We start from the raw sequence: 23,417 nt of genomic DNA on the forward strand, positions 1-23,417 counted from the left end.
ATCAAAATTTAAAAAAAATCCACAAATTCGCATTCCGAGATCTAATACATATATGTGTATGCAAATTTTCTTTAAATCGTAATAACATTACTCGCTTTTAAATTGCTACTTAAACACTCGCAATACTAAATGCTAGTAATAATTTCTCACTTTTCTCTATTTCATTTTTGGAATTTTGAAGGCAAAGGCAATCATATATTAGATTAAAAGTATAAATAGCACAATTAAAACATAACATTTTTTATTTCTAACTAACAAGTCATCAGGACCTAACAGATTTATATTGGCAAATAATAACATATCAAATACATATTACTCTTGTAGGTAAAGAACATTAATTGCAACTATTAAAGACACGGCACACATGTTAATTCGTTAACAAATCTTAATTATGAAAACTGATACATAATCGTCTTTAAAAGACAAAGATCAATGCACAATCAATGCTTTCGTAACTTCTATTTTGATAATTTTTGATTTGCATTAGATGCAAACCTTAACATTTAGAAGCATCTGGTGCGTACCATTTTTCAGTTTTAAAAACCGGATGTTGTAGTGAATTCCCTTGTTTAAACGTAATCGGTTTCTTAAATGACCCAGGGAAAAGATGGGAAAAGACGGGAGGTTGTAGACCACTACTCTCTCCAAACGAATCTTCGGTTTTAGTGCATGCCGCAGCTAAGTTGTCAAGCCGTACAAATATATCATCCAACTTATCCTCGATGTTGTCAACAGATTCTCCTAGTTCTTTAATATCTTCATCACCTACAATATAAAATAACTAATGTTACTAGATTTTTTATATTGATTAGACCGTCGATTTTCCCGTTTAAATGGTTTCACACTAGTCATGTAGGGGGCCCTTTATAGCTTTACTGTTCGGTGTGAGCCAAGGCTCCGTATTGAAGACCGTACTTTGACCTATATCGTTTTCCTTTTTACAAATTGTGATTTGGATGGGGAGTTGTCTCATTAGCCTCATACCATTCTTCTTATTTATATTTACATTGTTTAACTAGATATGTATTCGACAAATGTTTTTAGACAAATCACCGACTTACTTACAATAGAAAAATACACAAGGGCGAAAAAAAAAGATTTATGTTTACGAGGAATGTGTGTAAATAAACTCATCATAGATACCATGATTAAAATTTTATATTTACGCCAGATGCGCGTTTCGTCTACAAAAGACTCATCAGTGACGCTCGAATCGTAAAGTTTATTTTCGAAAATTAAAATCCAAATAGCAGTTACGGTTTTTAGACGGTCTATATATAAAACTATGCAAAAGGTTTAATACTTACTTAAGAAATATTTTAATTTCATATTCTGGAGAATTCTGTCAAAGTTTATTCCTGTCCACGCTATGAATCTATTCCAAACAAAAGAAACAAGTTCATATTCGTTGCTCTGTTTTGAAACATCTTTTTTGATGGCTGCTATAGATTCATTCAATATAGCAACAAAAATGTTGATCAGCAAAAACATTACAGAAAAAAAGAATGCAAAGAAAAACATCGGACCGAATACTCTGTTTACTTCTTCCAATGATCTGTAATCATAACTTCCCAAAGCAAACGCCAATAGAGTCTCTAAAGAGTCCAGCATAGTCCGATATGAAGCTAACTTTGGTCCAAACATCATGTAGCCCCATATAGCATAGCCAAGCATAAATACTGTTAATGCTACTGAGAAAGCAGCCAGCTCATTTGCTGAGTTCTTAATGACACCCGCAAGCATAGACATCTTACGATTAAATCGAAACATGTGTAAAAGTTTAATTATGCACACAAAAATTGTGAAAGCTACGAGATATCCAAATACCTCATCCCACATAGCAAGTCTTTGGAAGTTATAAAATCTATCTGAAAATAGAATAATAAAAACACTGTTAGCAGCATTGGTGATAAACACAGGTCTTCTTATCGCATCAAATAAAAATAGAATCTAAACTTCGAATCGAATTTAATTGAAAACTGCTCAGATATAATGGCTAAGTTAAGCAAGCTTGTGTCTGTGAAAGCTATTAAAATTTTAAAGTCAATTTTTCTAATTGAATTTATCCTTGCAATCACACACAACAAGTCCATAAGCATCGTCAAATGAATTCCAATTCTATTCTATTTATAGGTTGAATTGAAAACGTTTAAGCCGTGTGTCCCGATATATTATATTTTATACAAAATAAATGAATATAAAATTTTAACAAAAACTCCATTCGAAAAAAAAAAGAATTAAATTCAATATATCAATACTGGTTACCTCTCAATTTCGTCACGCTTCTCAGTGCGAGGGTGGTAATAGCATGTCTCATGGTATACATGGCTACACTAACAATGGCTAACAACAGGTTACTTAGTTCTAAAACGTTCCAGAAACTTTTGAAATACTGTCGGCCTTGCCTTCGTATATGTCTTATTTCACGTACAAGATAATAAACAATAAATATAACAGTCAAAATCTCACATGCCACAACAAATAGCCCGAAGCCACCAATATAGGAAAATAAACGAAATGTTTTTAAGAAAAATTCTGGTATCATTTTCCCAGAAGTACTATGCTCAAATGATATAAATATGTTTGAAAACATATTGACGTTTGGGTTATATAAAGTAAACTCGACAAATATTCCTCTCGAATATCTATCTATCCAATGATCTTTTTCTAATTCCTCTACCGTTTGTTTAACACGGTCGTATTTTCCAATTAGATCTGCGACATAGCCTCCTCCAGGGTAAGTACCAAATGTACCCTTATATGGAATGCCTTCATTATCCATTAGACCTCGATATTTCCAGGGATAATTTGGTATATTATCGTACGTCACTCCTGTTGGCAGTGGTAACCAGCCTTTACTATAAGTTTGTTCATCTCCTACATCGGTTGACCAATCCAGACTGCAGACACCAATAACAGAATGGATAACAAACGGAATATTACAAGATTCTGCAACGAAATATAGAAATTATATTGTTTGCTTGTAATCGTTTGATAAATTCTGCTAAATTTTTTTTTTCACACCACGAAATGCTGAAATTAACTCATCATAGATATCTGGATTAAAATTAAGTACGCCAGATGCGTCTTCTGTCTAAATAAAGACAATAACAGATAACCATTTTATGATGTTCAGAGATAAACCCTCCATGCTAATTTTTTTAGAGGAATATCCGAGTTCACATTGTGTGGTACTACACTTGAATTGCGTTATTTAAATTCTTTTTCGTTAATCGATTAGGAAATATATATATCAAGGTAATAGTAAAATAGAAGGCATTGCATAGAGTTCAAAAAATAGAAGGCATTGCATAGAGTTCAAACAATAGAAGGCATTTCATAGATTTCAAAAGTAGCGAGACAGGATGCGTCGACATGCTTTGCAAATAAAATCTACATAGATATCAGATGCACGTTATCAAAGATTCATAAAAATGTTAAATGTCAAAAATCAATCAATGTTTGAATATTAAAAGAGAACTGGTGAGAAAAATGGTTTGATTTTTTCTAATAATTTGCCGATTCACTTAACCTCTATAAGTAATTATTTCGAGATTAAGGCTTTCAGAAACCTTTGTTGATCTTTGTTACGGTTATATTTTTATCAAAATCATATACTAGTATGCAATTTTAAAATCATAATAAGCTACTTGTAAGCTGTACAATCATAATTGATCACAATTCATATTAAACAATTCCATTAAACTGTGCATAATTTCGGATTCAATTGATCAAATGTTCTATCCTTGTGGTATCAGAGTTACTAACAAACTACTGACAAATTTCTACTGGACACATAAACACTAAGAAACATCAATGTAATACTTTTCACAATCGTCCTATTGATGAACCCTCGAATTTGGTGCGTTGTGTGTTCCATATAAACCTAACACACGAAAAAACTTAGCAATAAATAAGTTTCACTAAAGAAAGTTTTACCGGGCCTAACTCGTTCTTGTCTTAATCTTATCGGACCAACTCTGTACGATTGTAATGTTGAAACAATCCTTTCCCCAAGAGAGCCCAACGGATCGCCATTCCAATGCTTTGAAACATAGAGATTTGGCAGTAATTCCAACTTTATCCATTTCCATATGTGCTCTGGTTTGTGGATCTGGAAACATACAAAAAAGATTATTTAAAGTCAAAACATCTGAACATTTAATATTTTGTAGAATTGATAATGCATATTTTTGAATATGTTAACCAAAATATTGAAACATCAACCTTCATTAATGATAAATTTACAGAAGATCACAAGATGATTGGGATGGCGTGTTTATCACGTATCGATGGTGCTTTCAGGGTTTAGGCATGTGCCCTCCCAGTCGACTGAAATTATATTTCAACAATAATGCAAATATTTATTGGTGTATTTCATTTTATCCAAACCCCTAAATGTACTATTTTTTATTGTTCGAATAGTGTTATTATAATAGATCTTGTAAACAAATGTATTTCTGGTGGTGAGATGTCTCATTAGCAATCATTATACATCTCCTTATTTCATATTAAATAAAGGCAACAGTAGTATACCGCTATTCAAAACTCGTAAATCTATGGACAAAAACAAAAAACATATTGGTCCATTTCAGGATGGATATCATTTTAATAACATGTGAAAAAATATCTTATGACCATTAACTAACAAACCTTGGTTAAATTTTGTTCCACTGTTAACATTTGAACAATTGCATCTTTTACATTAAACGATCTTGTATCTCTGTTATGATTTGCTACTAATATCATCAACGCAAGAAATAGAAAATAAAATACTATTTCCCTCAATGCAGCGTGCATTTTCATCTCTTTCAACCTTATTTCTCTTGCTTTAGCAACTTCTTCAGGATCTGGTGGTTCAATGTGTAAAGATGGTCGCATTTCTGCAAAAGTAAAAACATTTAAAAACTAATAAAACAATCCTTATTTTGTATATTTGGTCAAAAAGCTTTTCAAATATTAATCTTATAACTAAAACATCATTGCAGTGGAATGTTTGTTAAGAAGTTGATATTATTTATTATGAAGTTGATGTGTTTGAAAAGGTTTTCTTTTATCCGCTCCACAAAAAAAGCCTTTAAACAAATATACGCTAGGATATGTTTAAACACAGAAGGAGCATAGGCACCCAAAGAACATAATACCCAAAATGCAATATAATTATTAACCAATAAATACATTTTCCTCGATACCATTTATCTCCCATATCAAAAAATCACATCATGAAAAAATGAACCTATTCCTCCGATAGCTACAAAAAGTATCCAAATCAAAGATATTCTATCATAATAATTTGATAATTAATGCAATTAGTGTGTCTTCAAAGCCCGTCTTGGACATAATAAAACTAAATATTAAATAAACAACAGGCCAAATGCTCAGGTTGGTTCAGGTTGTCAGAATTGTGCAACACAGTTAATAATATAGAATCCTATTCGGAAAACATAGAAATCCCTTTAGCATACACTGTTAAACATCTAAACATACTATCCACACTGATCTGTGTCCACACTTGTTATTTACCAATAAATATTTTTGAATACATATCTGTAAGAATTACCTCGTTTTGGTGAGGAATGAATTAATTCCTCATCTGGTTTTGGGTGATTAGATGCATCCTCATCAAAGTCTGTTTCGTCTTCAATATCTGGTTTGCGCAGTAATGCAGCAATAAGTACAGCAATGACGATAATCTATCGAGAGACAAGAAATGAATCAAGACAACATCAGCAATGACGATAATCTATCGAAAGACAAGAAATGAATCAAGACAACATCAGCAATGACGATAATCTATCGAAAGACAATAAATGAATCAAGACAAGTACAGCAATGACGATAATCTATCGAAAGACAATAAATGAATCAAGACAACATCAGCAATGACGATAATCTATCGAAAGACAAGTAATGAATCAAGACAACATCAGCAATGACGATAATCTATCGAAAGACAAGAAATGAATCAAGACAACATCAGCAATGACGATAATCTATCGAAAGACAATAAATGAATCAAGACAACATTAGCAATGACGATAATCTATCGAAAGACAATAAATGAATCAAGACAACATCAGCAATGACGATAATCTATCGAAAGACAAGAAATGAATCAAGACAACATCAGCAATGACGATAATCTATCGAAAGACAAGAAATGAATCAAGACAACATCAGCAATGACGATAATCTATCGAAAGACAAGAAATGAATCAAGACAACATCAGCAATGACGATAATCTATCGAAAGACAATAAATGAATCAAGACAACATCAGCAATGACGATAATCTATCGAAAGACAAGAAATGAATCAAGACAACATCAGCAATGACGATAATCTATCGAAAGACAAGAAATGAATCAAGACAACATCAGCAATGACGATAATCTATCGAAAGACAAGAAATGAATCAAGACAACATCAGCAATGACGATAATCTATCGAAAGACAAGAAATGAATCAAGACAACATCAGCAATGACGATAATCTATCGAAAGACAAGAAATGAATCAAGACAACATTAGCAATGACGATAATCTATCGAAAGACAAGAAATAAATCAAGACAACATCAGCAATGACGATAATCTATCGAAAGACAAGAAATAAATCAAGACAACATCAGCAATGACGATAATCTATCGAAAGACAAGAAATTAATCAAGACAACATTAAAACGAAGATTGCACAATAGATTATTTAAGCATTAGTGATGATAAGAATACATTCTGTGAAAAAATTATAGATTACGACTTGTTGTAAAATGATTTACTCAAATGTGTACTAATATTTGCTCTCTTTGGCAAGAATTAAAAACATGTGTGTTTCTCTTTTATAGACATATTTGATGAATTTAACTTTTTTTAACAATCTCCAATTGCACTATTATATAACAGAAATTCAGATCAGTTAAAATAAATAATTTTAATGTGTCCTATAGGGCGAAGTCTATCTATTATTTAAATTGACATAATAGTACTTACCTTGGTAGGCTGTATGACTGTTACCGATTCAAATATTGATAGGATCATAGATGTTAACCAGTTTAGTGATTTCTCTTTACCCCATTCCATGCTGTACAGGAACGTAAAGAACGAGGACACTCCAGCAGATATAAAAACTAATAACCAACCAATGTAAACACACCAATGAGGCAATTTGAACTTTTCTTTACGTTTTACTGTTTGAGAATGCTCGCTCGATGACTCTGGAGTAACAGATTTATTTATTTCATCATCCAGACAATGTTTATGTACTGAATCTTCCTGTGGTACAATATCAAAGTCTGATACCTCTTTTAAAGACATATCATCGGACTTAAAATGTCTTGGTTTTAATCTAATTTCTGAAAGTGTTCTCACTGGTTTAACATTTCCCATGAATGCATTTGTAATCTTTGTTTCCTTTGGACGTGATTTTCGGAATATTAAATCAATTAAAATATTTATAGGAAGCACAATAAAACTACATACAACGCTTATGTATAAACCATGTAATGTAAATTCTAAGGGTCCTATTTTGAATGACTCAACATTTGTAACTTTTTCCTCGGCTTGATAAAACATAGCATTTGCCACCATAGTAGTGAAAACTAACGATAGAATACACGAGAGTCTTTGTGTTCGTGTAAAACTACTTCTCTGTGGTCTAGAGAAAATAGATATCCACAGATGTGAATCACTGAAATTTTTCCTTGTCTTTGTCATAAAGACGTTGTGAAAGCTTGTAAGATCTTGTGATCCTGCTACTGGTATCAACCTATCAACCATACCATCATCCTCTTCTACAGCAAACCATTTGTTACACAGAAAGAAAAACCTGCAAAGAAAAAGGAACATTAATTATTGCCTATTGTTTGCTTATTCTATTTGTTGATTGCTAACTATCATCACCATCTCTGTTTCCGGTAGACATATTTTCCTGACCGATATATATCTAAATGGACCCACGGCCTACACACGTAAAGATATTTTTTTCCAGCAACCAGGAACTTGGTTTACGTAAGATATAAAGTTTTCAATGTTGAAATATTGGAATCACGATTGCTTTTTGAGAAAGGAAAAATCATAATTTAAACAATTTCATTTAAATACTCCTAGTAAATGCTTGATGTTGTGTTGTTAAAACTTCTCAGCTCAAATATATAAATTCTTACGTTTCCCTTGTTTGTAGGTCAGTGATAATAATTTTATTGAGATACCATCCCTGATTTCTCCCCTTCCCACTATTATCATGCCACATCCTAATATAGGTCAGAGGCCCTAGCCATTCTGGGACACTCATTATGTAATGATTTATACTTCCTCTGGATAGTGTCTGAAACAAATTAAAATATAAACATTATATTTAAGCTTGGCCATAGAAACAAAGTTATTGTATTACCTATTAGATAAAATGTGCAAACCCAAATTTATGTGTCGTCCTGTTATATGTAAATATGAAACAATTTAATTAATAGAGAAAACAACAGCAGGATCTGCTTACCCTTCCGGAGCACCTGAGATCACCAGCCAATTTTGGTGGGGTTTGTGTTGCTACGTTTTTTCTATGTTGTGTGTTGTGTACTATTATGTGTCTCTTTGTCTTTTTCATTTTTAGCCATGGCGTTGTCAGTTTATTTTCAATCTACGAGTTTGACTGTCCCTCTGGTATCTTTTGCCCCTATTTCATATAGCGAAACAATTTACGAATAACAAATATAATCGACATGAATCAACGACAACCACTGAACACCATACTTTAGACGGGCACGTAAAGGATGTAGCGCGGTTAAAACAAATGTGAACGCCCATTCCTATCATAACCCCGCACAGTGGTGAAACAGCACAACATAAGAACAAACTATAAATACTAGTTGAAAATGCTTATCAGATGGATAAAAAGCAGAAAAACACCAAATAACAGCACAGAACGGACGTGTTAGAGTAACTATCCCTCAGGCTTAGCAAAAGACACTAAGTACATATCTAAGAGTAATCGGAGTTACTGCCAGATAGTTCAAAGTCAATGACAACTAATATAACTAATCATGTAGCTCAGAATAAAATGTGATTATTATATATCCAACATCAAGGTTAGATTTATTTAACTTGAACTATTGTCCACATAAATCAGATACAATTGGTTAACAACTTACATTAAGTATTAATGAAAATGCTTAATTATGCAAACAATTTTGTATCTTCACAAATTCCTATGATTTGCATTTTGCTTTTTCATATATTAACCTTTATTTGTTTTTCATCTTCTAGTTGTCGCACACCCGTATCCTTCAAATCACCAGCCAGAATAAAGTTGACATGTGACCTGGTTCCTGCCCCTCGCCTCATTCCTGTACACACTGTTATCTGGTAACAGTAGTTGTCTTGAACAATGTTGTCCATCAGAGGGGAAACTCCCCACTTAAAATAGACAAATTAATTTTTAAAAAAGTTATCAGATTTAAGCACCACACAAAGAGGATATAAAGATAGATAAAACTAGAGGCTCTCAAGAGCCTGTGTCGCTCACCTTGGTCTATGTGTATATTATCAATGGACACAGATGAATTCATGACAAAATGGTGTTTTTGTGATGGTGATGTGTTTGTAGATCTTTCTTTAATGAACATTCTTGTTGCTACAATTATCTCTATCTATAATGAACATGGCCCAGTAATTACAGTGGAAAATATTTCCTAAAAATTTACAAAAATTTACAAAAATTGACTATAAAGGGCAATAACTCCTTAAGGGGTCAATTGACAATTTTGGTCATGTTGACTTATTTGTAGATCTTATTTTCCTGAACATTATTGCTGTTTACAGTTTAAATCTATCTATAATAATATTCAAGATAATAACCAAAATCTGCAAAATTTCCTTAAAATTACTAATTCGGGGGCAGCAACCCAACAACAGGTTGTCTGATTTGTCTGAAAATTTCAGGGCAGATAGATCTTGACCTAAAAAACAATTTTACCCAGTCAGATTTGCTCTAAATGCTTTGGTTTCAGAGATATAAGCCAAAATCTACATTTCCCCTCTATGTTCTATTTTTAGCCATGGCAGCCATCTTAACTCCTTAAGGGGTCAACTGATAATTTTGGTCATGTTGACTTATTTGTAGATCTTACTTTGCTGAACATTATTGCTGTTTACAGTTTATCTCTTTCTATAATAATATACAAGATAATAATCAAAATCTGCAAAATTTCCTTCAAATTACTTATTTCGGGGCAGCAACCCAATAACCAGTTGTCATATTCATTTGAAAGTTTCAGGGCTGATAGATTTTCACTTGATGAACAATTTTACCCCTGTCAGATTTGCTCTAAATGCTTTGGTTTCAGAGATATAAGCCAAAATCTACATTTCACCCCTATGTTCTTTTTTTAGCCGTGGCGGCCATCTTGGTTGGTTGGCCGGGTCACGCCACACATTTTTTAAACTAGATACCCCAAAGATGATTGTGGCCAAGTTTGGATTAATTTGGCCATGTAGTTTCAGAGGAGAAGATTTTTGTAATAGATTACTAAGATTTACGAAAAATGGTTAAAAATTGACTATAAAGGGCAATAACTCCTAAAGGGGTCAACTGACCATTTCAGTCATATTGACTTATTTGTAAATCTTACTTTGCTGAACATTATTGCTGTTTACAGTTTATCTCTATCTATAATAATATTCAAGATGATAACCAAAAACAGCAAAATTTCCTTAAAATTACCAATTCAGGGGCAGCAACCCAACAACCGATTGACCGATTCATCTGAAAATTTCAGGGCAGATAGATCTTGACCTGATAAACAATTTTACCCAGTGTCAGATTTGCTCTAAATTCTTTGGTTTTTGAGTTATAAGCCAAAAACTGCATTTTACCCCTATGTTCTATTTTTAGTCATGGCGGCCATCTTGGTTGGTTGGCGGGGTCACGCCACACATTTTTTAAACTAGATACCCTAATGATGATTGTGGACAAGTTTGATTTAATTTGGCCCAGTAGTTTCAGAGGAGAAGATTTTTGTAAAAGTTAACGACGACTGACGACGACGACGGACGACGGACGCAAAGTGATGGGAAAAGCTCACTTGGCCCTTCGGGCCAGGTGAGCTAAAAATCACTATGTAAGTCATACCTAGGGGCATAATTCAAGGTGATTTGCGTTAGCAGAATATTATAAATATGTCCATTTTTTTCACAATCGCATTTTAATAACGACAAACCTTGTGTCATGGATAACAACGAATGTTACTGCTCAGCGAACTTCGTTCCCGTTTTTGTATTTGGTTCGTGTTCGTCATTTTTTGTCGAATAGTATTTTGTAAACTTTTGAATGTCTCCTAGGTTTTTTTCTGTAGGTAAAAGTTTTGTTTTCATCTACATTTTGATTGGTGTTTTTTTCCGTATTGTACATTGGATAATTAATGTATATCATCGTAGCAAACTCAGTAAACTTAGTACCTTAATGATATCTTTCTTATCCTGGTACCTGGTCCATATGACACCCACTATATAGAAAAATACAAATCCACACAGTGTTGCCAAAACAGCCCAGTTATCCTTAAGTTTCTGGTCTAAGTTGTTGAAGACGGACTTAAAGTCTATTTCATTTGGCGGAACGAAGAAGTCAACACCAAATGACGTCAGATGGTTACAAAGACATCTGGTAAAGTTTGTGTTTGATAATGGACTGACCTATAAAAATGTATGCATCAATATTTTATAAATCATATATATACTAGTATTCGTAAGAGACTAAAGATAGTATTTAAGTTGACATCAGATGCAAAAAAAGAAACAGAGACAACAATCATTATAGACTTGTTTGTCTTGTTAAGTGTATTTTTTCTCTTCGACTAATTGGTTTATTGAAGGATTCCCTAAAAAGTCAAGATAAACCCTATCAGCAAATTTACTAATACATATTATTCAATTCATATTATTCAATTATAGCCTTTGTATGAGGTCGTTTCGAGGGTACATCGACCAAACAGAAACATATTCTATAGGTCGATATAACATCGTATTGATCTCAACCAAAGGCTTCAATTGTTAGATCATTAATCAGCAACTATTGCACGAACAATTTTAAACTATGGATTTCTAGAAATATTTCAGTAACATGCTGTATGCCCTGTGCGATATGATGTTTTTGACCTAAAAAAAAACCCGCTAAACACAACAGTATTAGAGTGCAAACTGATAAAAAAACAAATCTTCTTAAAATAAATTTTTAACGAATCACAAATCCTTCAAATATCCGATCAATAATATAAGAACATACAGAACAGTTATCGGTCTTCCATTTATCCTGTATATCACTCCAATAATAGCAACCCGACGTCACAAAACTTAGAGTGTAGTTAACAAAGACTGGTTCTTCAGGTTCCAGCGTATATTCATAGTAATCTTCGTATACATCTTCTTCCGTTATATTCACTAAAAAATAAATTTTTGAATATTGAAATATTTGCTTAATTAAGTATTTCCACTTTTCTGTGGAAAGGCTTATTGTTTTTGTTCTGATTATTATTATTATTAGGTCTTTCCACCTTTCCGTGGAAAGACCTATTGATTTCCTTCTGATTTTTTTTTCTTCCGCCTATTTTTTTTCTTGTGGTGTAAAAATGTTTCAAAAGATGTCTCTTAGTTTTTTTGTATATGATATCATACAGTCTATACGCTTTTGAAACTTGCCCTGTTTAACCGAACACTTTTCTTTGTAAGAGTTATCTCCCCAAACACTGTTTTTCTTGTTAACAGATCTCCTCCGCAACCGTAAAAGAACGTGACAAAATTTATTTTTCCAAATTGCTCGTTATATCCTCAGGATGTTAGGTTTTATTTTGACTGAAGCTTTACGAAGACCCCATATGAGAGTTATTTCCCCTTTTGTATTGAAATAAGTGAAATAAATTTGTAACTGGAAAACCATACGTGATAGATGCCTAGGATCTTTTGATTTGAGGTCATTGGTCCAAAAAAATTAAAATGAGGTCAAGGTTAAAGGTCAAGGTAATGTTCATTATGTCAATCGTTTGCTGTATATATAGTCATGTACTTATTGGTTTGTTTCCTCCTTCTGAATGTTTGTTTTAAATAAAGATTTCTAAGGGAATAACGGCAGTGGTAGCAAAACACGATCGATGATGCATCAAAGTCAACCTGCTTACAAGTCTTTTCCTAATTAACCTTAGGCTTTGATAACCCTTTTGGATACTAATTCAGTTGATTTCTTAGTTATACAAATTCATAAAATACAAAATAACAGATTGAATCCAAAAACATAAAGTCAAGTATCCGCAACAATACAATTACTGTTGGTTATCGAAAAAAGTTACCCACGAAAAAAAGGTACCCACGAAAAAAAGATTACACGCAGTAAAAGAATCAAATTCTATTAAACTACATCACATGACATCACACATCATCTCCTTATTTTCATATTAAACACAAAAATATGGAAATTCAACAATTCCAATATAAAAAAAGAAAAAAAAAAGAATAAGGCTTATAACCATACCTTCTCCTCGAAGTCCAATGAAGTAGATACCTTCTCCATGTTGTCGTACATATTCCTGTGACAAGAACACCCTGTGAGACAACTCTTCAAACATATCAATATTACTTTTCTCCAACGTCTCAGTAACTGAATGGGGGATTGTAATATTCCAGTCATGATCAACCACAGAGGGGAAATCTCCGAATTTCACAAATACTTCTAATTTCCTGTTTATTTCACCTGACTCGATCAAAATACTTAGAACGCTATCATTAGAACGAACACTAAAAGAATGAAAATACAAACTATCCGAATTATCAACATCTAGAGTAAATGTCTGTACATTCAGTGCTGAGGAATCTACTGAAATATCAATGACAATATCTTCCTGAAGGTTAGTTACATTTATTATCTGCCCTTGGTCTCCATATATGTCCATCGTCACGATGGCGCTATTGATGTATTTAGCTGTAGCATCCCATATGTAAGGATTTGTTTGTGAACTAAGTACCTGCAATTAGAAATATAGTTACTATAACATGTCAACACAAAAAGCTATATGATTTGCAATCTTTTAGAAGGAAATGGTTTTACTTTTGTGAGTTTTAAGTTGCGATATATTAAAACATAATTTTTTGAATGACTATTTATAAACTTCTAATGAATAACATAAATAAAACTACGTTTTCATTCTGATGTTTTAAATTAATCAATGATTATAATAAATATCACCTAGTTTTTAAAAATGTTTATTTTTTTGTAACTGAAACACTAAGAATATTATATAGCTTCATTCAATTTATTATTTTATAGAGTCGTGGCGATTTATGACTTGACATTTTGTATTACGTTGTTGAAGTCTTCATGTTGACCTCTTTTGTTCATTTTGTTTTGGTAGCATTGGGTTGCTGTCTTATAGATGGAACTATACATCCCATTTTATTCACATGAAATTATCTCCTTGGTGATGATATACACTATTTATGCACGATTTCTTGCAAGAGAAGATTGATCTTTTTTTAAGTATGCAGAGGTTTTTCATAGAAATGTCTTATTTTTGCGAAATGTCCCACCTTAACATCAACGTATGTTGAATTCTCCATGTTCAATAGAAGTGAATCAGATGATGGCATTTTGAACGATCCACCGACTGCTTCGACATTGGAGTTATTGATTTTGGCTATAGAACTACGTTGTGCTAGAACTGTAAGGAGTGGAGATTGCAGTACAACAGGTGGTTCATCTGTAGCCTGGTTCTTTATCACAGACTGGTATATCGTATCTGCTACATTCAAAACTTTGGATGCGATTTCTTTAACCTGTAGAAATGAAAATGGGGGAATAGACACTTTTACTTTTAATCATGTTTGGGGATTGATATTCGTTGATGTTAGGGATAAAACAACACATTACGATTTTAAAGGTTCAAGATAAGAAAAAGAAATATGAGTTTGTAAATATAATTAGTAAATCCAGAGAAGTAAAGTATCCATGAAATGATTTTTTTTTAAATCCAAGAAATTTTGTATGAACGGAAACAAGAAAACTCGTTATAAAAACGTTTTGTTCAAGGCGTATAAAATGCCTCTCAAATATTACAATAGAATTACACCTCATGAGTTTAAAATCATTTTCAACTCTTCACCCAAGGGGGGAAAAGGAATAGAAATATGTTGACTACATATCTTCTTCCGTTTGGAAGTAAAAGTGGGACGTCCGTTTGGCTGTGCGGAATGTATTAAGTACGCAGCCATGTTCGGTCTGAATGGGGACATTAAATCTGATTCGAGTAAAGAAATTGTCACGCTCTCTGCACGTTAAGAACCTTTTGGAAAAAGCTTTAAGTGGTCCTTGTGTTGTCAGTTGCAAGGCTAAGTTTTTGTCCTTAGCCAATATACCCTCATTTTCCTGTGGAATTCTAAATTTTACCGACCTGCAACCAAGTTGACCTATATTACCGGATAACCTATTGTATTTATTGTAAATTTGTTCTCATCCAGAACATGCATAAAATATTTGCCACTGGACGTTGGGGAACCATTAATCAATCAATCAATCAAACAAACTTTCAATTGACAATATAATCAAAATTCAAATCTTTTACAAAAACAAACCGTTGGTTTTCCTGATTTACACTAGTCATTTTTGAGGCCCTTTATAGCTTGCTGTTCGGTGTGAGCCAAGGCTTCGTATTAAAGACCGTACTTTGACCTATAATGATTTACTTTTTCAAATTGTGACTTGGGTGTAGAGTTGTCTCATTGACTCTCATACTACATCTTCTTATGTAAATATCCGAAGTACACAAATAACGTATTAAATATCAGTGTTTGTCTATATTTAGTGTATTAAGTTGGTTACCTATACGAACATAGAGACAGAAGATTGGAAAAAGCCAAATATTATGTTTTATATACTTAATATTTTCATTATATTTACCATTGGATTTGCAGACTTTTTTTTACAAAGTAAAATTCATGGCATTTTAATAGACATTTTTTCTTTCAAATTCAACGATACAGTTTTTGAGCTTAAAGATTTTAAAACATTCGAAATATGATTAAAAGGAAAGAAAAGACACAATTATATCACAAAACATTGCAAACAATTTTTATACCTTTGCCTTCTTTTTCTCCGCTGTTATAGTTGGTGACGATGTTGTATTGTTTGTTTCTGCTTGTGTACGTTCTGCTTGTGTAGACTGTTCAATAATAGTTTCTGTGTCGATACCAGACGATTCCATTATGTTCTGTTTAAAGATGTTCATAATTTCTTCTCCTGTAGCGGCAAAGACTATACTTCCTAATGTTGCAATCATATCTAAAAAAAAATGAAATTTCAAATCTCGTGAAAAGTGTCAAAAATAAATTGTCCTATTATAAATAATGAATAAACAAAAAATATATATGATGTTTATATGTACCTCACAACTCTTTATAGAACTTTAACCAACTTCAGCTCATAAGTCGAAAATAAACCGTCAACGGCTAACATAGAAAATGATAAAAAAAGTATATAAAACACTAGGTGGAAATCAACACGAACCCCACCAAAAACTGGATGTGATCTCAGGTGCTCTAGAGGGGTATTATATCCTTCTCCACATATGACATCCGTCGTGTATTACGTATTTCTAAAAGTGTTATAATACCATCAACTATAATATTATAAGAAGTATTTTATGTCTATTACCTTCCGCCGTACTGTATTTTTGACCCTGTGCCTCTGTTTGTTCGGATTCCACCATTAACTGGAACGTGTCAGCCATTTTCCCTATAGCATCAACTGCAACGCCCTTTGAAATATTTGTTAAAACAGAAGCATGAGCAGCTAGTAAATTCACAAATATGAAAATTTTAGAATCTGTTTTTAACTACTATATGATTTATCTATAATTTCTAAGTTGGCGAGTTTCCTCAAGATACTGAGGGCAATAAAAGATACAGCTGAATCATAAAAATGAAACCATTCTCGTGATGTTTAATTGTTTTATTTATTAAAAAAACCATGAACGGTGTCAATAAAACTGTTATTTGATTTTGTTTACCTGTGATTCATCCGATATCTCTGAACTCTCATGAGTAATAACTCGAAAAGCCATAGCTGTTTGTTGTAGTGAGTCCAGAGTTGGACTTTCTGTTTCCAAGGATAACGTTTTAATAACGGACGTTCGAAGCTGTAAGATAGTATTGATATTATTAAATTATTAGTTTTTACAAATTCTGTAATGTTGTTTATTAGGTAACAAGGATAAAAGATACGTGTCATTTGTTCATTTATTTTTTATGACATTGAATGAAAATATATGAATGTGTTAAACCAGTAGGTAACGATTTAGATGAATATAGCATGTATATCGTGTTCAGTAAACATTAGAATTGTTCTATAATCGAAATGACATTTATATTACCTCGGTCCTTAATTTCTTTTCTTCAGCTGCCTGTTCTTGTCTCAATCTCTCTGCCTCTTCTGGATCAATAGTACTTCCTGGTTCGATAGACGTGTCTCCTGGTAACAATGTCGTAGTTTGATTGGTCCAGCCGTTTGTTGTACTGCCATCTGTCGATGGTGGGGTATTTGGTGCCGTTATCATTTGTAGGAGTGACGCCCTTGAAACTCCTATCTAGAGAATGAAGATTCAAAAGAGTAAAGAAAAACATAGACCCAACATACGAGTTTAGCTTAGACATGAAAAGCCTTCTTCTTCTATTGAAATCTATAGTAAGGATACATAGAACACTTCTGGTCATTAAAACTGAAAAAAAATTTATCACAATGAAGTAATCGCTTACCAGAACTGGTGAATAATTGATCAGTGAAGCCACAGCGACCACCAGTTGCTTAGCTTCCTGTGCTTTACCAGATGACAACAGAGTAGTCAATTCATTAGATTCTCCACTAGTTAGGGTAAGAAGGTCCGATACATCGTCTTCCATTGGTTCATTTACCTTACAAAAATGAAAAAAAAATAACAGTGAAAATATAAATTGCATCGTCTATATTAGTGACTCAAAAAGAAAGGATACTTTGAACAAACTTTTAAGTATTTGTGAGCAGCCTCGTTCAATAATTGTACATGTAGTGCTGTTTCTTAAGGGTTTTTCCCGTCTGCTGTACCTGTTACGTATATGGTCGTGGCTTGCTTTTACAAACAAAATCAAAATGTAATTTCAAGTTAGTTTTCAAACAAATAATGAAATTTGAAATTTGCAATTATTTTTTAAATAACCTTTTGCCGCAAGTACACGACATAGAGCTCATTATCCTTTTTTCGGGGAGGTTGATTATACATATACATTTGTTGATATCCTATTAAGGAATTAGGTGATTCGTGATGCAGCCAATACAGGATAAGTGTTAGCTTTAAAATGAACACTTACTAGCTGTGAATATCATAATGTATGGGACTTCTTTTCGTTTGATGTGTTTGTAATCGCAGTTAAATATTTAACATGTTTAATTTATGGACAAAAACATTCACAATATTTCGAAGTTGCTTGACATTAATGATCATACCTTCACTTTAAGATACGTTTCTACGAATTCTCCGATAGGATTGGAAATTCTAACTACAACGTCATGGAAGAAATCATTGTCCACAGGTCCAAGTGAGAATTTGCTCTTAGGGGTGAAAGCATCTTTTCCATAATACAAAAGCTGTGTGTCAAAAGATCCCTGCGGACGAGACCAAAATCTGTATAACAAACCACGTCCTAATATTGCCTCTTCTCCAGGGTTCAACCATCCCCGACAACGTATTTCAAACTCCGTCTCTAATGCGTAACCTGAAAATAGTTTTTAAGAATTAACTGGCACTGTTTAGTACGAGAACTCGCAATATTTTTTCAAAAAAATTATTTAAGGTAGGAATAGTAAATAAATAATGACGCATCAAATCATTAGTTAAAAACATATTTGATATTTTAATAAAAATATAATAATAACTTAAACTGCAATTAATAATAATAATTATACACCAGTATCTATATATGAAAACCGGAAGAAATGATATAATGACAATGAGACAAGAGACCAAATGACAGCGAAATTATAGGTCACCGTAAAGCCTTCAACAATGAGCAAGACCCATACCCCATATTAAGCTTTAAAGATATATATTTACCTGATATTGGATCAATGTCGCAAGTTCCTCCATATGGCGGCAGATTGGTTATAAATTCATATTCAGTAAAGCTAGGAGCGTAACCATACACTTTGCCATCTATTCTAAATCGATATACCTGTCCTCCAATAAGCGATCCCTGTTTGATTTTTATCGCCTGAGAGGACGTTCCTGAAAATACACATTATTTGTGATCAAACTTGTCAATATAGTTAAGGAGAGTTTTACCTAATTTGAATAATATTTTAGGTACAGGGAATTCCAAAATTAAACATATGGAATTTCTTTATAATTTGTTAAATTTTAGATAATTTATTGTAAATCAAAATTATCTGAGTTATCTCCCTTGATTTTTATATTACAAAAAATGGTAAGGCCGAACTTGATTTTAAGCTGCAATCCTGGATCAAAATTTGATGACCTTATAAGAAAGTTTATATGCATTGTATTCTGCTATTTTGCAGTTTAAGATTGCAGAACACAGCCATATCTCCTTAAATGAACAGCATAAAAAAACCCAAAAAAACAACAATAAATCAAATTTCTATGGTCACTGCAAAAATGTAAATTTTTGTGAAAACAGAAACAGGAATGATGCGATAATACAATTGTTATAAATCTTTTGTATGATTAAAACGATGTCCTTATTTCATTTCTGAATTGTAATTTAACTTAAGGTAAATAAACTCATCATAGATACCAGGACTAAATTTTGTATATACGCCAGACGCGTGTTTCGTCTACAAAACACTCATCAGTGACGCTCGAATCCAAAAAAGTAAAAAAGGCCAAATAAAGTACAAAGTTGAAGTAAAAGGTATTCGTGATTTTATTGCATTTTATTTAAAATTTTACTGAATAAATAATGTATGAAACTTATACTAGTGCAGTTTTTAAAACGTATACACATTTGTAGATTTACCTGCTTCGGTAACGGCATCTAAGTTGTTGACAAGATAAAATCCTCCAAGGGTCTCATTCTTTAGATAAAGGCTCCATTTGTACTCTTCTTTATCGTAGTTGGTACATTCAACACACGTGACAGAAAGAGTGAATTCACCAGACGGATTCATCTTCGATTTGCAATTGACATGGCAACTGCAAAGTATATAAAAAAAATAACTAAGAAAATTTCCTTTAAGTCAGATAAATATTATTATTATTACCAACTCATTACAAAAGAAAAAGGATAATAGAACAAATAATTGGTAACAAACCATTATTTTCTTTGGTTAAATCTTCTGACATCAGACTCGGACTTCTCTTGAACTGAATTTTAATGTGCGTATTTTTATGCGTTTACTTTTCTGCATTGGCTAGAGGTATATGGGGGTGGGTTGAGATCTCACAAACATGTTTAACCCCGCCGCATTTTTGCGCCTGTCCCAAGTCAGGAGCCTCTGGCCTTTGTTAGTCTTGTATTATTTCAACTTTAAGTTTCTTGTGTATAATTTGGAGTTTAGTATGGCGTGCATTATCACTGAAGTAGTATATGTTTGTTTAGGGGCCAGCTGACGGACGCCTCCGGGTGCGGGAATTTCTCGTTGCATAAAAGACCTGTTGGTGACCTTCTGCTGTTGTCTGCTCTATGGTCGGGTTGTTGTCTCTTTGGCAAATTCCCCACTTCCATTCTCAATTTCATTAAAAGGAAAAATCAAGATTAACGAAAATGAATCGCACAACAATATGATAGTTGATTGAATTTTGAATACGCCTTTTAGCAAATTCATTTGCATCGACATCTGAGGATTTATGCACACCATTAAATCATATATAAAACAAAGGTTATAACATAAAACCATATCTATTTATACTTATGTATATCTACAAAAAAGTATAACCAAAATACAGAAATTTAAAGTAAATTCAAACAGGGGACGTTAATTAAAACTGATAGAATTAAACGTTATCAGACAAGGGAACGAGAGAAAAACGACTGTCTGACTTAGTACAGCCAAGGGAACGAGAGAAAAACGACTGTCTGACTTAGTACAGACATTGTCGGAATTAAACGTTATCAACAAAGGGAACGAGAGAAAAACGACTGTCTGACTTAATACAGGATAAAACTAAACGTTATCAGCCAAGGGAACGAGAGAGAAACAACTGTCTGACTTAGTACAGGATAAAATTAAACGTTATCAGACAAGGGAACGAGAGAAAAACGACTGTCTGACTTAGTACAGCCAAGGGAACGAGAGAAAAACGACTGTCTGACTTAGTACAGACATTGTCGGAAGAAAATGGTTGGTTAACACTCATTAATATATAGATAGCTAAACTTTTCACCTGCATGACCGTAGTTTACATTCCCCAATGGCTATAATTTATATATTTGTGAATCATAACTGGGAGGTAAACCCAGAAGATCCTGTTCAATATGTGACACCTCCGTGCTGCACATTGAGTAAAAATTAGTTGATAAATCTCATTCAATGATGTCACAAACGAGAAAAAGAAAATGGGTTTGTTGCTAGTATTATTGGAACATATTCGTGATCAACTGTAACAAAGTCAAGGACCTTATGAAAGGGATGAATTCAATTTAACTACAAAGAACTCTTGCTTCAATATATACCATGAAAAGACCAACCCTCTATCAAAGCAATCATAAAAGGAAAGGCCAGCTCTGTTAAATATCGTGTGTTAACAACAGTTGTTTGTGAGTATCTTCTGTCATAAATTTGCAGATTTATTGTTTTTGTCTTTATACATCTGTCATTATAGTTGATGGAATTTCTATAGAACTGCCTCACATAGATCCTATTCTTATATTCAGTGAGAAACACCAAGTGGAAATATTTGATAATCAAGATGTGCATCTTGAAAACTAATTTCCCGCTTTAAAATATTTTTTACAGGTTTCTAAATGAGATTTGTTAAGTGATGTCTTATCAACAATACATATCATAATATTGATAGGTTGGCACTAACATAACCACACAAAATATTAGCACTTACTTAATGATAAGCGTTGGTGGATCTCCTTCAACAACATAAACTAACTGTTCAAACGAACCCATTCTGTCATCTTTATACACTTCTACTTCAAACACATTCTCTGTATTTGGTTCTAAATACAAAGTACTGATTTTCAATTGTGACTCGTGAAATGGCAGGATGCCAATACCTGTTCCAAAACAACCATCCTGTCTAGTCATGTTGACATATATATCCCATTCAGGAATATCAATCTGTGAAATCTTTTCTTGGTATATATCTATGGACTGTCGGCATTTCCATATAAATCTCATTCCTGTCTTGTTGTTGGGGTCATCTATGTCTGGGTCATATGATTGTTCCCCTGCATTCACAATCAGCATTTGATTATAACCAACAACTCTAGCGTTGCCGCCGCTTATTTTAACCTTGAGAGGAGTTGGTATTATTTTAATGTAGGTGAAGTCTTCGGCTGACAGTCCATAAATTTCAGTCATTGAAACATTTAAATTGATTCGATATTGCCCAATCGGTAGTATTCTTGGTATGAAAACTAAATTCAAGTTATCCAATTCAACAGAATCATCTATCTTGTAGTTTTCAAAAATATAATCTTGATAGGTTTCTCCTTGACTAATTTTGTAAATATTCCAAAGATATGAAACAGTCTGAGAGACTTTACAGTTAACCTCTGCAGAACTTTCTAGAGTTATCCTCTGTGATTTCTGGATAACCTCTGGTTCATCAATATCTTGTCCACCTCCGTTTATATGAACATCCGGGTAAAAACAACTTATTCCACTTATTATGGCCATCGATGAAATATTTTTAGATGAAATAAGATTAGTTCCAGTAAGTAACACTTCATATGTTGAATTTTTACGATACATATGTGTATGAATAAGACTTGAGGACGGCTGCCAGTACATGTATTTATAATTCAATGACGTTGCGATTTCCTCACAGTTCTTCTCACCATACAAAACAATTGGTGATTTATCACCCAAGTCCCATTTATAGCAAGATTCTGTACCAGGTTGACTTAATTGAAGAGTAAACGTAATAGTTTCAAAGGCATTTGTAGGTCCGTTGTTACTTAATGTTGAAATGAGAACAGTCTGGTAAATAGACATATTGAACGATCTTGTTATATGCGACAGTTGATTACTGGCGTTTACAACAATTTTAAAATTTCCGCCATATATAAATTGATATGTCAAGGTAGGATCTTCAGTTTCCATAACAACGTTATTTCCCAAGTCCCACACATATTTTATATAGTTTCCGCTCACGGTTGAGGCATCAAATGTTATATCTCTTTCAGTTGGATAAATATTTTCCTCATCCCCATAACCGAAACTTACGTC

At 33.0% G+C, this 23,417-nt stretch overlaps 1 protein-coding gene across 1 annotated transcript; it reads right to left on the reverse strand.

Moving 5' to 3' along the window:
• Positions 1-224: 224 nt before the first annotated feature.
• On the reverse strand, positions 225-23,417 carry LOC143046493 (polycystin-1-like protein 2). Its single transcript, XM_076219649.1, has 22 exons — positions 22,072-23,417; positions 20,033-20,208; positions 19,111-19,281; positions 18,504-18,772; positions 17,780-17,935; positions 17,398-17,610; positions 17,035-17,163; positions 16,680-16,782; positions 16,105-16,307; positions 14,561-14,806; positions 13,509-13,998; positions 12,270-12,424; positions 11,447-11,680; positions 9,233-9,406; positions 8,161-8,321; positions 6,989-7,823; positions 5,561-5,693; positions 4,654-4,883; positions 3,940-4,114; positions 2,266-2,949; positions 1,308-1,868; positions 225-765 (listed from the first exon to the last, which is right to left on the reverse strand). The coding sequence occupies exons 1-22, from the start codon at positions 23,289-23,291 to the stop codon at positions 497-499; spliced, it is 6,987 nt and encodes a 2,328-aa protein (XP_076075764.1). The 5' UTR covers positions 23,292-23,417; the 3' UTR covers positions 225-496.

This window comes from Mytilus galloprovincialis, chromosome 9, assembly GCF_965363235.1.
Source record: "Mytilus galloprovincialis chromosome 9, xbMytGall1.hap1.1, whole genome shotgun sequence".
NCBI lineage: Eukaryota > Metazoa > Mollusca > Bivalvia > Mytilida > Mytilidae > Mytilus > Mytilus galloprovincialis.

Bases quoted from the DNA above. Each gene is read 5' to 3' on its own strand.
- LOC143046493 (XM_076219649.1), bottom strand. From the start codon at position 23,291: ATGGAAACTGAAGATCCTACCTTGACATATCAATTTATATATGGCGGA. The intron at 17,611-17,779 runs GTAAGCGATTAC...TTCATTCTCTAG, and splicing joins TCAATTATTCACCAGTTCTG to ATAGGAGTTTCAAGGGCGTC. The intron at 16,783-17,034 runs GTAAACAAAATC...AATATTTCAAAG, and splicing joins AGATATCGGATGAATCACAG to GGCGTTGCAGTTGATGCTAT.